Source organism: Lissotriton helveticus, chromosome 4_1, assembly GCF_964261635.1.
Source record: "Lissotriton helveticus chromosome 4_1, aLisHel1.1, whole genome shotgun sequence".
Taxonomy (NCBI): domain Eukaryota; kingdom Metazoa; phylum Chordata; class Amphibia; order Caudata; family Salamandridae; genus Lissotriton; species Lissotriton helveticus.
The window spans coordinates 608,018,960-608,038,262 of NC_136063.1; the positions used below are offsets into that span (position 1 = coordinate 608,018,960).

General features: G+C 45.1%; 1 protein-coding gene across 1 annotated transcript in view; it reads right to left on the reverse strand.

The window, feature by feature from the left end:
* Positions 1-1,762: 1,762 nt before the first annotated feature.
* Positions 1,763-19,303, reverse strand: part of LOC144828034 (lectin-like) — a 179,205-nt gene continuing 161,664 nt past the window's right edge. Inside the window, exons 4-5 of the mRNA XM_078686170.1 lie at positions 18,984-19,095; positions 1,763-1,897 (exon numbers count right to left, since the gene is read on the reverse strand). Coding sequence (XP_078542296.1) covers positions 1,812-1,897; positions 18,984-19,095 — 198 coding nt within the window. The 3' untranslated portion in view covers positions 1,763-1,811. The remainder of the gene's footprint in view (positions 1,898-18,983; positions 19,096-19,303) is intronic.

Sequence of the window (19,303 nt, forward strand, 5' to 3'; positions counted from 1 at the left end):
CTTCTGGACCTGTGAAGTCTCTGCCAGGAAATAGGACAGCTGTTCTGCTGAATGGACTGCAACTCTGTTGACTGCTGCTTTTATGGGCTCCTGCCTCACTGTGCTGACCTGCTAGCCTGCTGCCCTCCTGCCTACGTCAGAAGGACTAGACCTCCATCACTTCAACCCAGAGTGACTCCAAGGACTAGCTGGCTGGTCTCCTGATCTGAAGTCTCAGGGACATAATAGCCTTCAACCAACCTGCTTCTTCACCAAGACTCCTCCATCTGTGAGTCTGCCCTGCCAACGGGTGACAGCCCAGTCCTGGGCCCTTGGAAGTGGACCTAAAGTGTATCTGTCAGGCCCAGGGAGGACCTGGCTTGGCAGTTTGGGCTGGACTGTTCCCATGAGGCACAGGGTTAAGACTGATTTGCATATGGCCAGGTCTAATCTGGGGTGGCATGGTGGGCAAACGAACGATTAATTGAACCATGATCTCTTGACTGGGGGGTGAATGGTTTGATTTTTTCTGCATTCCGCCCATCAACAGTGTGCCTTTTGCTTTCTCATCCTAAGTGTGCTGGGTATGCCCAAATATGGGTCCTGGGCTCACTGTGCCACTGGATTCAAGCTATCCTGGCTGATGAGGGGTGAAACCGTGAAACCGGTCCTAGGATGCTTGTTTCCGGACCAGGGAGGACTTGGCTTGGCAGGTCGGGCTGGAGTGTGTTCCCATGAGGCACAGGATAAACACTGATTTGCATATGGCCAGGTCTAAACTGGGGTGGCATGGTGAGCAGAAGAATGATGGATTTAACCCAGATCTCTTGACTGAGGTTGAATATTTTGAGTCTTTTGCTTTCTCGCACTAAAGTGTATCTTCAGCAGAACAAATGCTGCATCCTCTGCTGAGCGACGCACTCCTGAGAAGAACTGACATATCTCCTCGGCTGAGTGGCGCATCTTCAAGCAGAACCTATGTATTGTAGCTGCTGCATGGATTGGACCCATTGCTAAAGACTCGCATCATCCCAGCCTCCTACATCTGGAACCAACGCATCCCCTTGGAACAGCCGCTGCACAACTCTTTACCCTATTTTTCTAACCTGGTGTGGAAACCTTTTGTGTGATGTTCTCACTGATATACTGTTTGAAGTGTTGCAGAAATACTTTACACATTGCCTCCAAAGTTAAGCCTGCTTTCACTGATTTACTGTTTGAAGTGTTGCACAAATACTTTACACATTGTCTCTAAAGTCAAGCCTGACAGGTCCATGCTAAGCTACCAGAGAGTGAGCATAGGTTAATTTAGGGTGTTCTTCTGCCTTACCCTGACTAGGATTGTGGTTACTTCTTGACTAGGGCTCATACTCCAGTATTCTAGAACCCAATTTCTGACATATTTTATCATGTGTATTGGAGCTTTCGTCACCACTGTAAATTACCAGTTTGACATTTTCGAGGTATATTTCCTTCTTTCTGGCTTTGACATCAATAATTGACTTTCCCCAACTTCTGTTACGGAAATAGTAGCCAGGGAAAAAAGAGCCTCAGTAGTTTGAAGGTTCATGCAGGACCAAAGACAACTCTCAAGTGTGGTAAAGGGAAGACTTTATATCAAAGTGTACCGCATATATTCATGAAAATAGAAAACGAAACAGCTTTTGTTTTCAGTTTAAGTACTAGCTTTTATTTTGAGATCAATTACCCAAAACCCCAGCATCTGATTATCTGAAAACATGTGATTATGATAAGTAACAATTTATCATTTTTCATTTATTTCCAATTATTCAGGCAACAGTGTGTGGTCCTTCTAGCAATGGCTGGTGTGCTTACCCTACAAAATCAAGGGGGCTATACACTTTACACACAAAAGGCATGGATCCGCTGCATTTCTCGTCATTCCACATTCCAGGTTCTGTGAAAAATACATAAGACATAACATATTTCAGTCTTTTCCAGGATGCCATACAACTAAAGACAACATGTAAAGTTAAACATCAGAAGACATCCGCTCCAGAAATGACTGAATCTCCTTGTTGATGTTTGTATTAGACGTTTGCATTACCTACCCTGTATTTCTTCTAATATTGCTTTTACCATAAGGTTTGTCATTTATCAAAGCAAGATCTAAAGCTCTCAATAGTTCCCTATATTTGTGACTAGTCATTACTTTATGCTTCCAGCCCCTGAGCTTAACAGCTGTCCTTGCTGAAGTGGTCATCTAGGAGTATCCTGGCATTGGACAGGCTGTTTACCTATTTCTAGAGCCTATCAAAATGTACCGGTTATACTGCTACTTCACAAGCAAATAATGATGCTTTTTTGTACAGTTTTCAACCTCAGAATATATACTATCTCAAAAGAAGTCTATGTTGTTAAAACTCTGCATGAAAATTTTTATATTGTCTTTAAATGGCCCATTGTTGCCGTACCTTTCTCTTTGAATTACCATCTCATTACTTTACATTGACTGCTTTCCTCCTTTTTCTGAGTGTAGCCTACTTTAACTCATGTACGTTTGTATTAATCTCTATTATTGTACTACCGTAAATTGCCTGCACCTCATCCCAAAAATCTCCTCCCGTCCTCCTATGGAAGTCATACCTTGCAACCCAGCAATACCTAATTCCACCAACAATCTGCATGAACTCATATACCCCAGCACTAATATTGATACCTAACTCCTACTAATTTAATACTCCACAAAGACACTGGAGTAAATACCCGGGGCCTCCTTGAGGGCACATGACTAATACCAGTGACACCAATAATCAGTAACCTCAAGTTCCAGAGTGCATTTCTGCATGGCATAAAGCTCTTCAATGCCTCATCAGGACTAGTAAGCACTATATACATGTAGTTACAATACAATATATGTGTAAATTGCTCAATAGATAAATATATTGCCAATTTAGTATGGTTATGGCTAACTGGAACAGTAAGTGTGAAAATATTGAGATGCAAATTATCCTTGCTCCCTAAGAACCTGAAGTACTTTGGTACCCAATTTACAGATGGAAGCAAAATGTAGTGAACAATGCTTACACCAGTATTTATGTATTTTGCATTTGATATTAGTGCATGGTTGCTATTTACAACATATGGTTACATACAAGTGGTATGTTCCAGTGCAAATTACAAGCAATTTAAGTTCATTTCTTTCTAGGCGAGAGTTCTAATATGAGGGCAAATACCCAGTGGCAGCTCCTACGCTAAGGCCCACTGCTTTTTGCAGTGTAAAAAAAGGACAAATAAAATTACAATAACTGTACTTTATTATCATTTTATTTGTTCCTGCTATGACGACTTGGTGGGGTGGGCAGATCTGTTCTGCTGACAGAGCTGGGGGAGGAGTGGTGGGCACAATAAGTGCACATGACTGTTTGGCCGGCCATCTCGAGCAGAAAAATATGAATACCCACTTAACATTTTCTCCACCCTGGCTGCATTATAGTCTGGGTGGAGAATATGCCTAGGCTCCCATTGCCTGGCTGAGCGCAGAACTATGGGGTTCAGACCAATCACACGCTGCATTGCAGTTTTGTGACTGGCTATGGGGTGCCTGGGAGCCCAGCTGCTTCTTGATTACACAGGAGAAACCAAGAAGAGGACGGAGGAGAGGCTGCGTCCAGCTAGCCGGCTGGGCAGCTAAGTGGTTTTTTTTTTAAACCTCACCCTCCTCCCCCTCTTCCCCCCTTCCCGGCCACTGCTGCTTTCAGGGTGCGGCCACCACTCCAAATACTAGATTGATTAATACACAGGTCTAAATGACTCTGTTAGCGCTACGAAATTGAACATTCTGACAAGCCAACAAATACATGTGATTGTGTAGAAATTATTCCATAGAAACATTTTCGTAGAAAAAGATGATGGCAACTTGATAATGACATACAACTAGACTATGCAGATCTAACAGAATGACAAGACGAGTCCAAGCAAAGAGGAAACTTGGACGAATTTCAACTGAAAGCCTTTTTTAGATTTTGGTGGCCAAGATACACCACCACAAACATGGCAGATGTCCTAGCTGCTACAATGCCATAGCATAAGTGCATTAGAGCCTCTGGGCAGGATTGACTTTTCTTTCACACAATACAATGCAGCCTGGAAACGTGCTGGACTGTGGTGTGTTGCGTTAAAGGGAGAGAACAGAAATGTGCCATATATACTATGATATGCTGCACTACTGCTCTCTCACAGCGCTTGCACACTGTTTGCTGCCTAGCGTCACTGCAGGCACCCGCGTTATAAGCAGGATTGTTTTTGTGCAGGGAGGAATATCTTCCTGCATAAAAACAATCCTTAGAAGCACATTCCCCAGGTTTACTAATCTTTGTAAATCTGGGCTTGCTTCAATACATGAGGGGATGCATGGGAATGTCCATTCTACAACCATTTAATGCCTACCCAATGCAAAGTAACACAAGGCAAAATTATGCAATGTGTTGTGGTACTTTGTATTTACTAAACCATGCAAAGCCATAGAAATCATCTTTGCGCGGCTTAGTAAATGCCAAAAGGGATTTTACCTTAGGGCTGAGCCAAAAAAGTGACATAACTTGATGCAGACATTAGTAAATCTGGGCCTGAAGCACTTATACTATCACCAGTGTGATATATGTGATGTTTTGACGGAGTATCCCATCTGCCAGACTCTAAATAAGGCTCTGAGGGGCAGATTTACAAGCCCCCTTGCGCCACTTTTGCGTCATGGGAAAAGTGACGCAAAAGTGGCGCAAGGGGCTTGTAAATATGCCCCTGAGTTTTTAGCAAAACCAATTAATTCACTACTGCCTGATCCACAAAGAGTTTGCTATAACTTAACAGGCATTAACAAACAGTTACTAAATCAATGACACCACTCCCGGGGAGAGGAATGAGGGTAAAAGGACTTGGCTGGGCAAGAGTAGGAGTGAAAGTAATGAAGACTAAAGCATATAGGTGACCAGGTATAAGAATAAGGAGACAGGCGCTCTACAGACGTGAGGGGCAGTATAGTACAGACTTACAATCTTAGGATTGCTACCAAGGGTAGACAGGTTGGTCACCAATACAACCTAAAGATGTGTCCTCCACAGAGATCACAATTAAACATAAATCAATGTTCCACCCTGAGCAAACTTTATCATGAGTAAGAGTACTCATTCAGTATTAGAAATTAAAGTAATATTTTTATTCCTTAAGATTTTTCAAAGTATCTTCATTGTTGAACTCATTTCCAAATCATAGATTATAGAGTTTCTCAATATTCCATAAGAAGCAGCCTCCTTAAACTGTCAAGGTCTTGCTCTGATACAATCTCTGTTTAGTTGCAGATAATAAGTCTTGATGAAAGCACAACACGCTCAAAAAGCAGCCAACACGTGTTTCGTCATGTGCCTCTAGGCACGAAAAGACTTCTTCGGGGCTGCAGATTGCAAACAAAATTATATGCATTTAAAATATAAACTCTACTTATGTAGGTTCAACCTCCACCATTTTCACAGGGATAGTGGGTAATTACGTGCACCCCGTGATGCTAAACAGATATCATGCACTAATAAGGAGAACCCGAGTTTTGCGCGACCGTAAAAGTAAAGCTGCGCAGGCGCGAAATTAACTAAAATAAAACAAGCGAGTGATGACGCAAGTGGTGCTACCACCAGCTTGCTATTACGAGCATGCACACACGCTTTTGTGCATGTGATAGTAAGCTGGTCGCCGGGAAAGTAGCACTTTTCAAAGCAGCTACTAAATGTCTCGGCCAGCCCAGCGCATGCGCTGGAACAGGCCGAGACCTAAAAATCGCTAAGTGTACCCACTGACTCACAGTGTCTACGGATGGCTTAAGACTTAGATAAGTAGTGCTACAAAAAACAAAAACAGAGTCACGTTTTCAGAATTCACATATCCTTTTTAGGTATACCATGACCATCCTACCCACGTCCAGGGTACGTAAAGAAAGTTCTTCATCAGATAAAGAAGGACAGAAGTAGGGAAGAAATATTTCCTGGTTATGATGGCAATCAGAAGTTACTTTCTGAAGAAGAGTCTGTGAAAGATGTAAAGCAAGTCCCTTTGGAACATATTGAAGGTAGGACTCTAAACTTGAAAGAACACCAATCTCTGCTAATCCTTGTGGAGCAGTTATTGAGATTAAAGAAACTACATAGATACATTTTTTATAGATGATTTCTCCAGTCATTCAGACGGCACGTACTGTTAAGCCCTTCAAACCAAATGGAGGTGGTATAGGGTTCAGGGTAGGCCAAGTCAACACCATTTAGGAGGCAAGGAGGTAACTCAGGTTGCAAACCTACAATCTCCAAAGGAGACCTAAATGCTGAAATGACACAAAAGATAGAGGATTATAAATGAGCTAATTCAGGTCTTTGGAGTTTCAGCAATGCATCAGTGAGGCACAATGTTTATTGTATGATTTTAAAATGTAGGGACTATGAGCCTGTTTTGTTGCTATACACACTCCTGAATAAGACGAGTCTACAAAAGCCTAATCTCTCACAAGCCCATCCTTCAACTTAGCCTGCTCATGGTAAATTGAGGAAGACTCAACAACCTCAAGGGTGATACATGGTCTGTGAGTGTTCAGTCTTGTTGCACATTCCACTGCTTGAGAAAGGAAAGCTAGAATTTCCTGGGCCAGTAAGGAGTTATGAGAATTACTTGACAATTTACCCTGCAAAGCTTGAACAAAATCTTTCTAATTGAGGAAAGGGAGGGAAGGAATATGAGTGTACAAGAGGCCAAGCAGATGACAGATCATCATGAGCTACGACCTGCAGATCCCTCTCTCTGGAAAATAAAATTGGGTAGTTGGGCATCCCTTGAGTTGGCAAACAGATCTTTTATGTGTTACCTGAACCCCAGACATACCTCCTTATACCAGCCAACTGACCATGAAGCAACAGCCAATGCTGTCTCCTCTGCCTGCTTCCACATCATCCACATGCTCCGCAAGATCTTCTGATGGATTTCCCTCTCGACCAGCAAGATGATCTCCTAAGCCCTTGTCTCCAGCCGCCTTGATCACGGCAACTCACTCTACATAGTGACCACCGAACAACTCCTAAACTACCTCCAGACTATCCAGAACTCAGCAGCAAGACTCATCCTCAACCTTCCCAGAAGAACCAGCATCACACCTCAACTCAAAGCTCTCCACTGACTCCATGTCCAAGAAATATGCCTCTTCAAACTCCTCACAAATAACCTACAAGCCTCTAAACAATCGCAGACTCGCCTACATCAACCACCGGATGACACTCCACGATCAACCCGAGAGCTCCGCTCCTCCTCCCTCACCCTGGCCGACGTCCCCTGCATCCATCAGAGCCACTGCTGAGGGTATGCTTTCTCCTACCTCACACCAAGTCCTGCAATAACCTTTCAATCCACCCACACCCCTCCACATCGCTTGAAGACTTCAGGAAAAAGTTGAAGACTTGGCTCTTAGATGGAGTGAAGACCCCTTGGGGTGACAATGTGTGCTCTACAAAAATCTACTGATTGATTGATTCCCCAAAGTCAGAGTTAATGTGACATGCACCCAGGTGGCTACCTTATAGGTTGCCCACCTAGTTTCGCCCAGCCTTTCCTATGCTTTGGCCTACAGCTGGTGCCACTAACGCAGGAATCAGTCTCCCTATCAAGAGGTCTGAACACTCTCAGGAGGCAGAAACAAAGACCTGCCAGTGCTGGAGGTATCACCTCCCTCCCTGACACGATGGCTCACGACATGGGACATCAAGGAAGTGAGCTTCAAAGCACCCACTGCCTCTGATATGCAATCAGGGGTCTTCCCAGAGATGGAAAAATTCACCCTCATCCCCATGCACATTTGCATCCTGGGCAGGCAGGCAGGAAAATTAGATAGGAGGCATACATCCCCAGAAGGCTGGCCATATCCAAAGGGTGGTCTACCTGGTCTATTTAGCAGGGAAGGGTTCTGCCATTTTTAAAAGTGGCCGAATAGAGGCTTCTGGGTAGAATAGGTGCAACCCTCCACAAGAATTTGTCACCTCAGGTTCAGATTAGCCGATGGGGCTAGTAGCCCATTGGCAACTAGGTCCCACACCCCTAACACCTTTGGAAAGGAAACAATCATCCTAGGACTGGTTTTGGGGTTTCACCCCTAATGTGCCAGGATAGAATGAATCCAGTGGCACAGTGAGCCCGGGATATGGATCTGGGCATGCCCCGCGCAATTAGGGCAAGAAAGAAGGAGTATCACCCCTCATTAGCCAGGATAACTTGAATCCAGTGGCACAGTGAGCCTGGGACCCACGTCTGGGCATGCCCGGCGCACTTAAGTGCGAGGAAGCAAATTACACACAATTGGTGGATGGAACGCAGAACAAATCAAAACATTCACTCCCAGTCAATACATCTGGGTTTCAGCCATCATTCTTTTGATCACTGTGCCACCCCAGTTTAGACCTGGCAATATGCAAATCAGCCTTGACCATGTGCCTCATGGGAACAGTCCAGCCGGAACTGCCAAGCCAGGTCCTCCCTGGACAGGAAACAAGCATCGTAGGACTGGTTTTGGGCTTCCACCCCTCATGAGCCAGGATAACAGGAATCCAGTGGCACAGTGAGCCCGGGATCCATGTCTGGGCATGCCCGGCGCACTTAGGGCGAGAAAGAAAAAAACACACAATTGATGGATGGAACGCAGAACTAATCAAAACATTCACCCCCAGTCTATAGATCTGGGTTAAATCCATCATTATTTTGCTCACCATACCACCCCAGTTCAAACCTGGCCACATGCAAATCTGTCTTGACCCTGTGCCTCATGGGAACAGTCCAGCCCGAACGGCCAAGCAGGTACTCCCTGGACTGGAAACAAGCATTCTAGGACTGGTTTCAGGGTTTCACCCCTCATCAGCCAGGATACAGTGGCTTAGTGAGCCCGGGATCCACGTCTTGGCATGCCAAGCATACTTAGAGCGAGAAAGCAAAAGACACACAATTGATGGACGGAACAAATCAAAACATTCATCCCTAGTCAATCGATCTGGGTTAAATCCATCATTCTTTTGCTCACCATGCCACCCCAGTTTAGACCTGCCCATATGCAAATCAGTCTTAACCCTGTGCATCATGGGAACAGTCCAGCCCAAACTGCCAAGCCAGGTCCTCCCTGGACCGGAAACAAGCATCCTAGGATCGGTTTTGGAGTTTTACCCCTCGTCATCCAGGAAAACCTGAATCCAGTGGCACAGTGAGCCCGGGACACACGTCTGGGCATGCCCGGTGCACTTAGGGCAATTAAGCAAAATACACACAATTGGTGGATGGAACACAGAACAAATCAAAACATTCACCACCAAGCAATAGATCAGGGTTAAATCCATCATTATTTTGCTCACCATGCCACCCCAGTTTAAATGTAAATGTAAATTGATACTTGTAAAGCGCACTACTCACCCGCAAGGGTCTCAAGGCGCTTGTATGAATACCGCTGGGGAACCCATCCTGGCTTTCCCTGTGCGGTGTCCATTCCTGGGCACCCCCAAGGTGGAGGCCAGGCATCCTTAGCGTTGTGGGGGCCGTTGTGGAGATTAAGCAAGCTATTGCCCAGAGTTGCAGAGTGGGATTCCATGATTGAAATAGGCACCGAAGCGAGAATTATCAGGTCCGTGGAATTTTGAGCCCAAGACCCGCCGAGGCGGGGAATTGAACCCTGGTCCCGGGCTAGACCTCTGCATCAGGGTCTGCCGCTCTAACCATTGAGCCACACTTCTCCACTGAGCCACACTTCTCCACCTGGTCATATGCAAATCAGTCATGACCATGTGCCTCATGGGAACAGTCCAGTCCGAACTGCCAAGCCAGGTCCCCCCTGGTCAGGAAACAAGCATCCTTGGACTGGTTTTGGGACTTCACCCCTCATGAGCCAGGATAGAATGAATCCAGTGGCACAGTGAGCCCGGGATCCATGTCTAGGCATGCCCGGCGCACTTAGGGCGAGAAAGAAAAAGACACACAATTAATGGACAAACACAGAACTAATCAAAACATTCACCCCCAGTCAATAGATCTAGGTTAATTGATCACTCTTTTGCTCACCATGCCACCCCAGTTTAGACCTGGCCATATGCAAATCAGTCTTGACCCTGTGCCTCTTGGGAACAGTCTAGCTCGAACTGCCAAGCTAGATCCTCCCTGGACCGGAAACAAGCATCCTAGGACCAGTTGTGAGGTTTAGGCTCATATCTCTGTACTGGGGTGAATGTATGACATTTTTCTGCATTCTGTCCATCAATTGTTCTGTTTCCACTGTACTCTTGGCACTGATTTTGCCACCTCTGAGGAGAGGGGTCTCAACAGCAGTGCCAGGGGGTGCAAGGGGCAAGCAAAGGGTCACAAGTGCCCTCTCTGGCTATTAGGTTTATTGGTCATGGGGAGTTTGTGAAGCATCTTTTACTTGTAAAGATTATTAAGCATCTCCTAGGGTTGCTTTCCCCTGCAATTAAGTTGAATTCAGACGCTTTGTTACATTTTAGACCTTGAATTTCTTTGCACTATTTCTCATAAGAACCACTTACTTGGGGTCTCCATAGCAGTGTTATCTGATGCGATATGAGCAAATACAAGAGGTAACAGACGTGTTGTTGTAAACGTTTTTTCTAAATTGTTATATCCCATAATCTGTCCGGATACTGACCTTTATATTGTTTTGTAGGTTGCTTGTGCTGTTTGAGACTAGACACAAGAATTCTGAATCCTGGGTCACTGCTCCATCTATAGAGGTGACATTTCAAATTCATTTTCTTGGGTTAGGTTATTGTACCCTTAAAGGAAATGGGGTTACTCGTTGACAAGGGTGAAACCCTACTCAAGCAGTAGCCACAATTTCTGTTAAGGTAAAACACAAGCAAACCCCAAAATATCCTACACGGAACCCCCTAAAAGCTTGGCACAGAACAGACAAGCTTAACTTAAACCAATGAGTTAAGTATTTGTGCAATACTTCAAAATGTAAAGAAGCTAAAACTCCAGCCACAAAGATTCCTCACTGAGTTCCGAAAATAGCTCCTAATTTAATAAATAAAATAGGAGCAAAACAACAAAAATGTAAGGAGTAAAACCAGAGATATTGAATACTAAAGACATAAGTGAAAATAGTGCCAAAAAGCACTATGCTCCAACAACGGACATCTGGTTGTGCTGGACTTGGACAAAGTCAAAAGTTCAGGCAAAATGCGATGGAGCACCGACAGGCTACAAGGACCACGTTGGGCCTGCCGAACAAAAGTACTTCAGTCCAGGTTGCATCAACATCGAATATCCTGCCGACAAGGAGGATGCAAGATGCAGCCACAGTGACGGTCGATGTGCAAGTGATGCTTCAGGGACGATCCTCACAGTGGAAGTAATGCGCTGGTCCTGATCAGTGCATCAGCGGTGATGCATTGTTCCCATGAGCTTTGTGGCTGCAATGCAGCCTTCTCGCCATCGTCTTTAAGGCTGTAGTCGACAGAGACATCATGACAGAGTCCGGGTGGGCAACATGGAGTGCTGGCTCTGAAGGCGGTGCATTGATGTCGACCCTCGCATCAGAGGCAATGTGCCAGTTCTTGTCATCAACAGGGGTGATACACCGGTTCCAATCCATGCAACGGTACCAATGCGCTGGTTCTAGAGAGGATGCATAGGTTTTGACTGAGACAAAAATCTCAGGCCTCCTTCCAAGGATCCAGAACTTGGATGGCCGTGCAGACTCATAGATGGCAGAGCCCAGGTGCAGAAGCAGGATACTTGGAAGTCTTTTATGTGCCTAAGACTTCGGATTAAGAGGTCAGCCAACTCACCCTTGGAGTCACTCTGGGTTCTGGAGGTCAAGTGATGCATGTCCAGTCCTTCTCACCCAGATCAGGAGGGCAGCAGGTTAGCACAGCAAGAACGCAGTTCTTCCACAGCAGCATCCCAGAGTGGAAATCCTTCAACAACACATCAGCCTTTCTTCCTGGCGGAGTATCCTCAGGTCCATAGGTTTACTGAAGACGTAGGGTCTTAGTTCCATTTCCCAGGGGTGCCTTTGAAGTGGGAAATACTTCAAAGTAGGGTCTTTGAGGTGTACAGATGTCCTTCCTGCCGGTCCTTGCTTCTGACTAATTACAGGGGGGAATTCAACCCTTTGTGTGTGGAAAGGACACAACCTATTCAAGTGTAAGTGAGACGCTGTGCCTAGCTCCTCTTTCTAATCCTGGCAGGATGGTCCATCAAGTCACACCTAAGCTACCTTTGTGTGTGACTGTCTAGGGGAATAAACAAAGCCCAGTTATCATCCAACCGAGACATGCGATCATAGACAGGCTGCAGGTACACAGGGTTTAGAGTGGGAAAATGGCAACGTTCAAAAAGTGTGGAAAGCAAAGGGGTAGCCAATTATCCCTCGGAACCTCGGCATATATATTATACATAGCAGTGGGTTCTGTCGGGTAAGACAATTTCTTTAAAATTTATTACACTTATGCAAAACAGTAAACTCGACACTGGAACACATATGAATCACTGCTTGAGCCAGAGATGCTTAAAGGATACTGTGTTTGGACTTACTTCATATCACTAACCTTGTGTAAATACATTATCTACGTATTGTTTCTTCACTTCCATGTACAATACACAGAGTCACTTTGTGTCACTTGGGCACTTCTTAGTCACTGTAAATATCTGTCACCTGTGCCATTTCATTTAATGAACTACAAGACAGCCTGTGTCATTTGAACTTTTGTGGAGTCATTTAAAATTTAAAAAACATTTTTGTAAATTTCTCAAAAAAAGAAAAAGTTACAATCTTTTTGATACCACCAGCCACATTGTCACTTCATATGTGTTCGAGTGTCGACTTATGAATCACTGATTTGCATGAGTGTTATGAATTGTGAAGAAATTGTCTTACCCGACAGAACTCACTGTTGCGTATAACTTTCAAAAAGTGGCATTATCAAAAATGTAATGGAAAATTCAACTTTGCTTTTAAAGAGGATGTATTATTACAGTTCCATAGGTACCAAACATGAGAGATCAATCCCCTCTCAATTACGAATTACAGTTTCTTGAACGCAATAAGGAATCTCCAATGTTATCCTATAGAAGGGGTAGGCCTTATAGTAGCGAAAAACTAATTTGGGAGTTTTTCGCTACCAGGACATGTAAAACTTAAAAGTACATGTCCTACCTTTAAGTTTTACCGGATGTACAATGGTACAACGCGGTACATAACACCGCAGTACCATCACAACGCAGCTTTTACAACGCAAGTCGTTACCACGACTTGCGCTGTAGGGTGCAGGACTTAGGAATAGTATGATTTACTATTCCAACTGCAGCCTACGTACAGTAGGGAAGTTGTTGGAATAGTAAATCACACTATTCCTTAGTCTAGAGCGCCCTCCAGCGCAAGTCGTGGTAACGACTTGCGTTCTAAAATCTGCGTTGTAATGGTACTGAGGTGTTATGACCGCGTCGTAATGGTTGTTTACCAGTTTTACCACACCCTGCCCTATGGGCTACCTATAGCCTACCTTAGGGGTGGCTTATTTGCAATATCGGGACGTTTCGGCTCAGAAATGGGTTTTAAATGGCAACTCGAAATGGCAATATAACACTGCATTCAGGCTGAAATGGCAGACCTGGGCCATGTTTTAAAGTCCTACCTAAGTGGGTGGCAGAATAAGTGCTGCAGTCCCACTGGTAGCGTTTAATGTACAGGCCTTGAGTATATGGTATACCATTCTGCAAAGGACTTACAAGTACATTAAATTTGCCATTTAGGTATATGACAAATAAACCATGTTTAGGGGAGGAGAGTGAGTATGAGCACTTTAGCACTGGTTAGCAGTGGTAAAGTGCACAGAGTCGGGGAGGGCAAACAAAAACAAATTCTGCTAAATTGGAGGCACCACCTGACTGGCATTTTTAATTTACTTGTAAGTCCCTAGTATAGGGTGCTATATTTTTTCAGGGCATGTAAATTAAATGCTACTACTGGGCCTGCAGCACTCATAGTGCCATACATTAATGTAGCTATTTAAAACATGTCTCAGACTCACCATTACAGCCTATTGAGCAATTTAATTTTAAAGTACTAAACCCATCAAAATGAAGGCCTAAACCATCATATTTAATGCAAATAAGTCACCCCTAATGTAGTCGCTAAACAGTCAGTACAACAGGGTGCTTGTATTTAAATAGTATGACATGCGTTTTTAAGCTTATCTGTCCTGTAGTGAAAAACTCATGAATCCATATTTCAGTACTGTAAGGCTTACCTCTCCCATATGATAATTTTGTTTTAACATATTACATTTAATAAGGGCTACCTTTTGAGTGGGAGCTGGTGGATATGTCATGTTTGGACTCATATTACAAATTCTTTTAAATGGTAAAGTCATAGTTCAGATTACAATTTTTAAAATGACACTTTTAGAAACTGCCATTTTCCTGGACTTACCGTACGGAGGCTTACTCAGATTTTCCATTTACCTAGACCTGTTAATTTCTCCCGCATTGGAAGTGCCCATTGGGCTAATACAGTGAACACTAGGATGTGGGTGTAGTTGGGACAGGGCTACCCTGCAAGTACTGCTGTACCCTGAACTGTTCTCTGCCCCAATTACATTTCAAAGGGCTTGCCTGCAGAATACACAGAGGAACCTGACACTAGTCTTTTTTGATCCCAGATTTCTTTGAGCTTTTGCAGAGAAAGGGAAGAACTTTCCAGAACCAGATGTGGTGGGGAGGGGAGGTAGCCTAGACGATTTACCCACTTCAAAGACTAGCACCAGGTATAACTATTGGACCCTCAGAGCAGCTCTTTAACACACTCCTGGACCTGAGAACATTACAGAAGATGTACTGCCCTGTTCCCCAGAGAACTACCGCCCTACTGCTTGAGGCTTGCCTTGTTCTCCAGAGGACTGACCTGCTCTCTGCCAATGAAAACTGAACCTGCTCACTACATCCCAGGCTACCTTAGTGACTACAAGGGTCAGTTGGCTGACTTCCTAATCTGAGCTACAGGGATACAACAAACTCTTGAGACCCTCCTGCCACTGCCCAGCTGGCCTGCTGAAAATGAACCTGCCTAGACCTGCAACTGGATCTACCTGAGCACTGCTGGCCTTTGCTACAGTGAGTAATTGATCTCCCAGAGATGCTTCCTAAGATGTTAGACCCTTGGCTGGCATAAGAGTGCACTGCCTTATGAGAAGAGAATACATCCTGCAGTTAAGGCCTCTTTGGCACAGACATTGAGAAGGTGACTTTTTCAGTGGGACTAACCTGGTCCCGCACTTCATCGGAGTTGGCCTGCACTTGTGACTTTCATTGGACCAGCATGACGAGAAGACTGCGAGTTGCACTTTGTACTTTTAGGTGTTATATTTACCTAAAAGTTTGAAATTACATATTTCTGGGCTCTACCAATTGAATTATTGTCTTTTTTATCTCATTTTATTTATAAAAATTTTTCTTGTGTTGTGTCTTCACTTTTTTAGTGTTTGTGTGCTCCATACATACTTTACAAAGTGCCTCTAAGTGTGGCTGCTCTTTACCAGACAATTGGGCACAGGTTAATTTACTGACATTTGTGGTTCACGCTGAGAAGGATTGTGGTGATTGCTAAAGTAGGGTTTTTACCCCTTCAGTAAAAAACCCAATTTCTTATATCCGTGATGATCCAGGAAATCAAAAATCACAATTTGGAAGTGTTGGACTTGGCCCTTTTTGCAGGGTCATCCCTGAACTTCTTGCCTCCCTCCTAGTCTTTTTTCTGACCTGGTGTTGGTGGTTTTAGGACTCTGGGCACTTTAGCACTGCTGTCCAGTGTAAAGTGCACGTGTTCTCTGTGGTAAGCATGGTAAGATTGGTCTACACCTGTTTGTCGATTTTAATTTACTTATCATTCCCCAGTAAAGTGGTATCTCATTTACCCTGGGCCAGTAAATTAAATGCTACTGGTGGGCTTGCAGCGTTGTTTGCACTGCCCACCAAAGTAGCCTTTCAAACCTGTCCCAGGCATCTGCCATTACAGGGCCTGTGCACACAGTTTACTGCCGCTGCGAAATGACATGCACAGTGGTTGCCACATTTGTGACCCCCCTTTTACTGCAGGTCAGTCACCCCTAAGGTAGGCCCTAGCTAGCCCTATGGGCAGGTTGCATTGTAGGTAAAAGGAAGGACATGACATATACCTAAAGTATGTGTGACATGTCCTGGTAGTGACAAACAGCCATTTTGGTTTCTCATTGCTGTGAGGCTGCCCTCTCATAGGAATGCATTGGGGATTCCTTGATAAGTGTTTCAGTGGTAATTCCTGATATGAAAGGAGCAGCGTGGTCACGTTTGGTATGTTTGGAATAATGATAATAAATTCTGCGTAATGGTGTGTGCAGATTTATTATCACTATTTTAGAAATAGGACTTTTAGAAGTTGGCATTTCTGTGTGCTATGTGTCGTTGTGCCAGCCTGGTGTGTATTGCATGTATGGCTCTAGAGTGACAGGTGCTGGTGAGGTGTGTGGCTCCAGAGGAGCAGGGTGAGTCAGAGCTAGGCTGAATAGGCAGATATGCATTTTGAGTAGTGGGAGGAGTAGCCCCTGAACCTAAATTGGTCTGTGCCTGCCTTGTTGAATGCTGGCTCAGCTCCCTTGTGGTGTGTCTGAGGACAGAGCCCAACCTGACACAGGAGGGTGGAAACACTGCAAACAAAGTGCTTCAGTACCCCCTAGAACCAGTTGGGACTGGTTCTCCAAGCCCTGTGGCAGGGCAGAACAAAGACAAATGGAGTTTAAATATTGGGGCTGTGACCCTTGAAAGTGTGCTATTTTGCGTGCTTGCCTGTACCTGCTGGCCTCAACAGGAAGTCAGGCAAAAAAAGCCTGACCTAAAGCGTGCCCCGGGCAGTGGAAATCCCAGGCATGAGCCCACCCCACACTGGTGGAAGCCAGAGATCGATGGAGACCTCGGTCCGTGCTGCGGGACCCCCGTCTGCCTGAATCTGGAGGCGGAGCCCCGCAGGCTCGCCAGACCCTGGGAGAAGAGAGACCGGAGCTTCGCGGGCTTTCCGCCGAAGTTCTGCTGCGCCTACAGAGGAGGAGATGCCCCGGTGAGTGGGGGCCTGTGCAGGGCACTGAGGATGCCTATTTGAGGCATCTGAAGCCTGAAAGAGGAGCTCCGGGAAGGAGGGGCTCCCTAGGCACTCTGGGTGCCGGTACAGGATTCCCCCAGCTGTACCGCAAGGTTGCGGGCAGCTACAGCAAGAGGGCACTTTGTTCCAGAGTTCTGGAGTGGGGCTTGAGAGGCACTGTGGTGCCGAGGCAGATCTTCCCAGCTGCACCGCGAGAGCGCAGGCAGCTGCAACGACGGGGGCATGCTTATTTTGATAACAAGGAAGGGGTGAGATGCACCCCTGCCCCCTGTGCATCTCGCACATTTCTCCGCTTCATTGGCAGCCAGAAGCCCAGTTGAGGGCCCTGTGATTATCGAGCCATGCCTTTACACAAAGGGCATTTGGGACTGCCCGGACAGGCCCCCAACTGTAAGTTATGCCTAATGAGGTTATGCATAATATGGATCCGCTAAGTACAATATTTTACCAGTAGTCAATGGATATTTCATTACTTACCTGTGCTTATGGCTCTGACAGTGGTCTGATTGGCCCTGTCCTGTATATAATTCCCTGCGAAGTGTTGCCTAGTGCCAGGTGGCACAGTGTACATTTGTGATTATGATTCTAATGTGTTTATGGATAATACAAAGGCTATTTTTGATAAAACCTTGTGTGGAGGTTCTTTTGTTGTGTGCCTAATGTGTCGCTGCTGTGTGTGTGTGTGCGTGTATATGTTATACAAACGCTTTACACATTGCCTCTGGGATAAGCCTGGCTGCTCGTGCCAAGCTACCAAGGGGGGGAGCAGGGGTTATCTTCAGCATGTAACTCCCATGCCCTGACTAGAGTGGTGGTTTCTGCCTGGCTGAGGTGCATGCCCTAGCCAACCAGAAATCCCATTTCTAACAGGAAGCTATTCCTTTCTTCCGAGGGGTTGCCTCTAGTGTTATTAGTCAGGTGGTTGTGTTTTCCTGGTGCTGTTTACATTAGTTCACTAAGCGTCCAATGTTGCAGTAGTGCAATGGAGCTGCGAGTAAACTGTACTGGCCAGTGTAGTTGTTGAACATTAATTCTTCATTTTGGTTCCCAAACATACACTTCAGCCTCCTGAACCTCTTAGGTGGGTTTGCTCACCTGCCTACATCTGCTGCTGATGCCGTCGATACTGCTAACTTTGTTCATCTTGACATGGCTCTGCTCAATCGTGCTCTGCTCAGTCTTGCCAGGTGGCTAGTGGTGCTCCACAAAGTGCCAAATGAGTGTCAATGGTAAAAATGAAGGTGCACATGTGGATAAAGGTGAGCATTAGGACATCAGAGGAGTTGTGTAGTGAAGGCTGCATAGTGATGAGGGGACCAAGAGTGTATTGACAATACTACCTATGGAGGGCCATTTTTGCAAGTTTTTGGCTGACATCCAGCACTGTTCAAATACATATCAGGCACTCTGATTAGGAGCCGAGCTGACAGGCACCATATGGCTAGGTGTCAGGTGATACTCATCACACACACATTCCGGTGCATTTCTTCACCATCCCCACTACTGTACTGGAATCTAGACCAGCGCTGCCTGTGGGTTATGAGGGTGTTTTGAGGAAATAGACATTAAGACAACAGTCACAGTGTGCTGGGAAATCCAAAAGAAAGGGAACCTGGCCCGGCAAGGGAGTCCTGAGCTAGGACATTTGGAAATAACAAATGCAACAAGCAGCAAAGTGCAAATGGTCAGCTTGGGAGGCTTGATAGAACGGACACTAACAAAATCAAGCTGAATTAGGGACTAACAAGGAGATAAACAGTATACAATATAATCTGGGCCGTTGGTGATTGGTAGTCTAGAGGAGATGGAGCAAAATATGAATGAGTGCGTTCTCACTTACTGTCATAGTTGAACTGCAGGCATGGCTCCCGTCCACCTGAATTGTTGGGTTCATGTGGTTTCCATTTCTGGAAGTCCCACAAAGAGCCATCCGTCCACATGAAGACCCTTTTCTGCAGGTGGAGAATAAAAACACATATTTACTGGAATCAGCTATGTTCATGTACTTATTCTGGGTCATCCTTCTTTTGAAAGAACCCTAAATCAGACAAGTGTGCCATTAAAATGTCAAAAGTGAATGAAACAACATGAGCCTATTGGCTGTTCATAAAAATGTAACTTATGTTAATGTAGTCCCAAAGTTTCCAGTTGTAGGCTCCA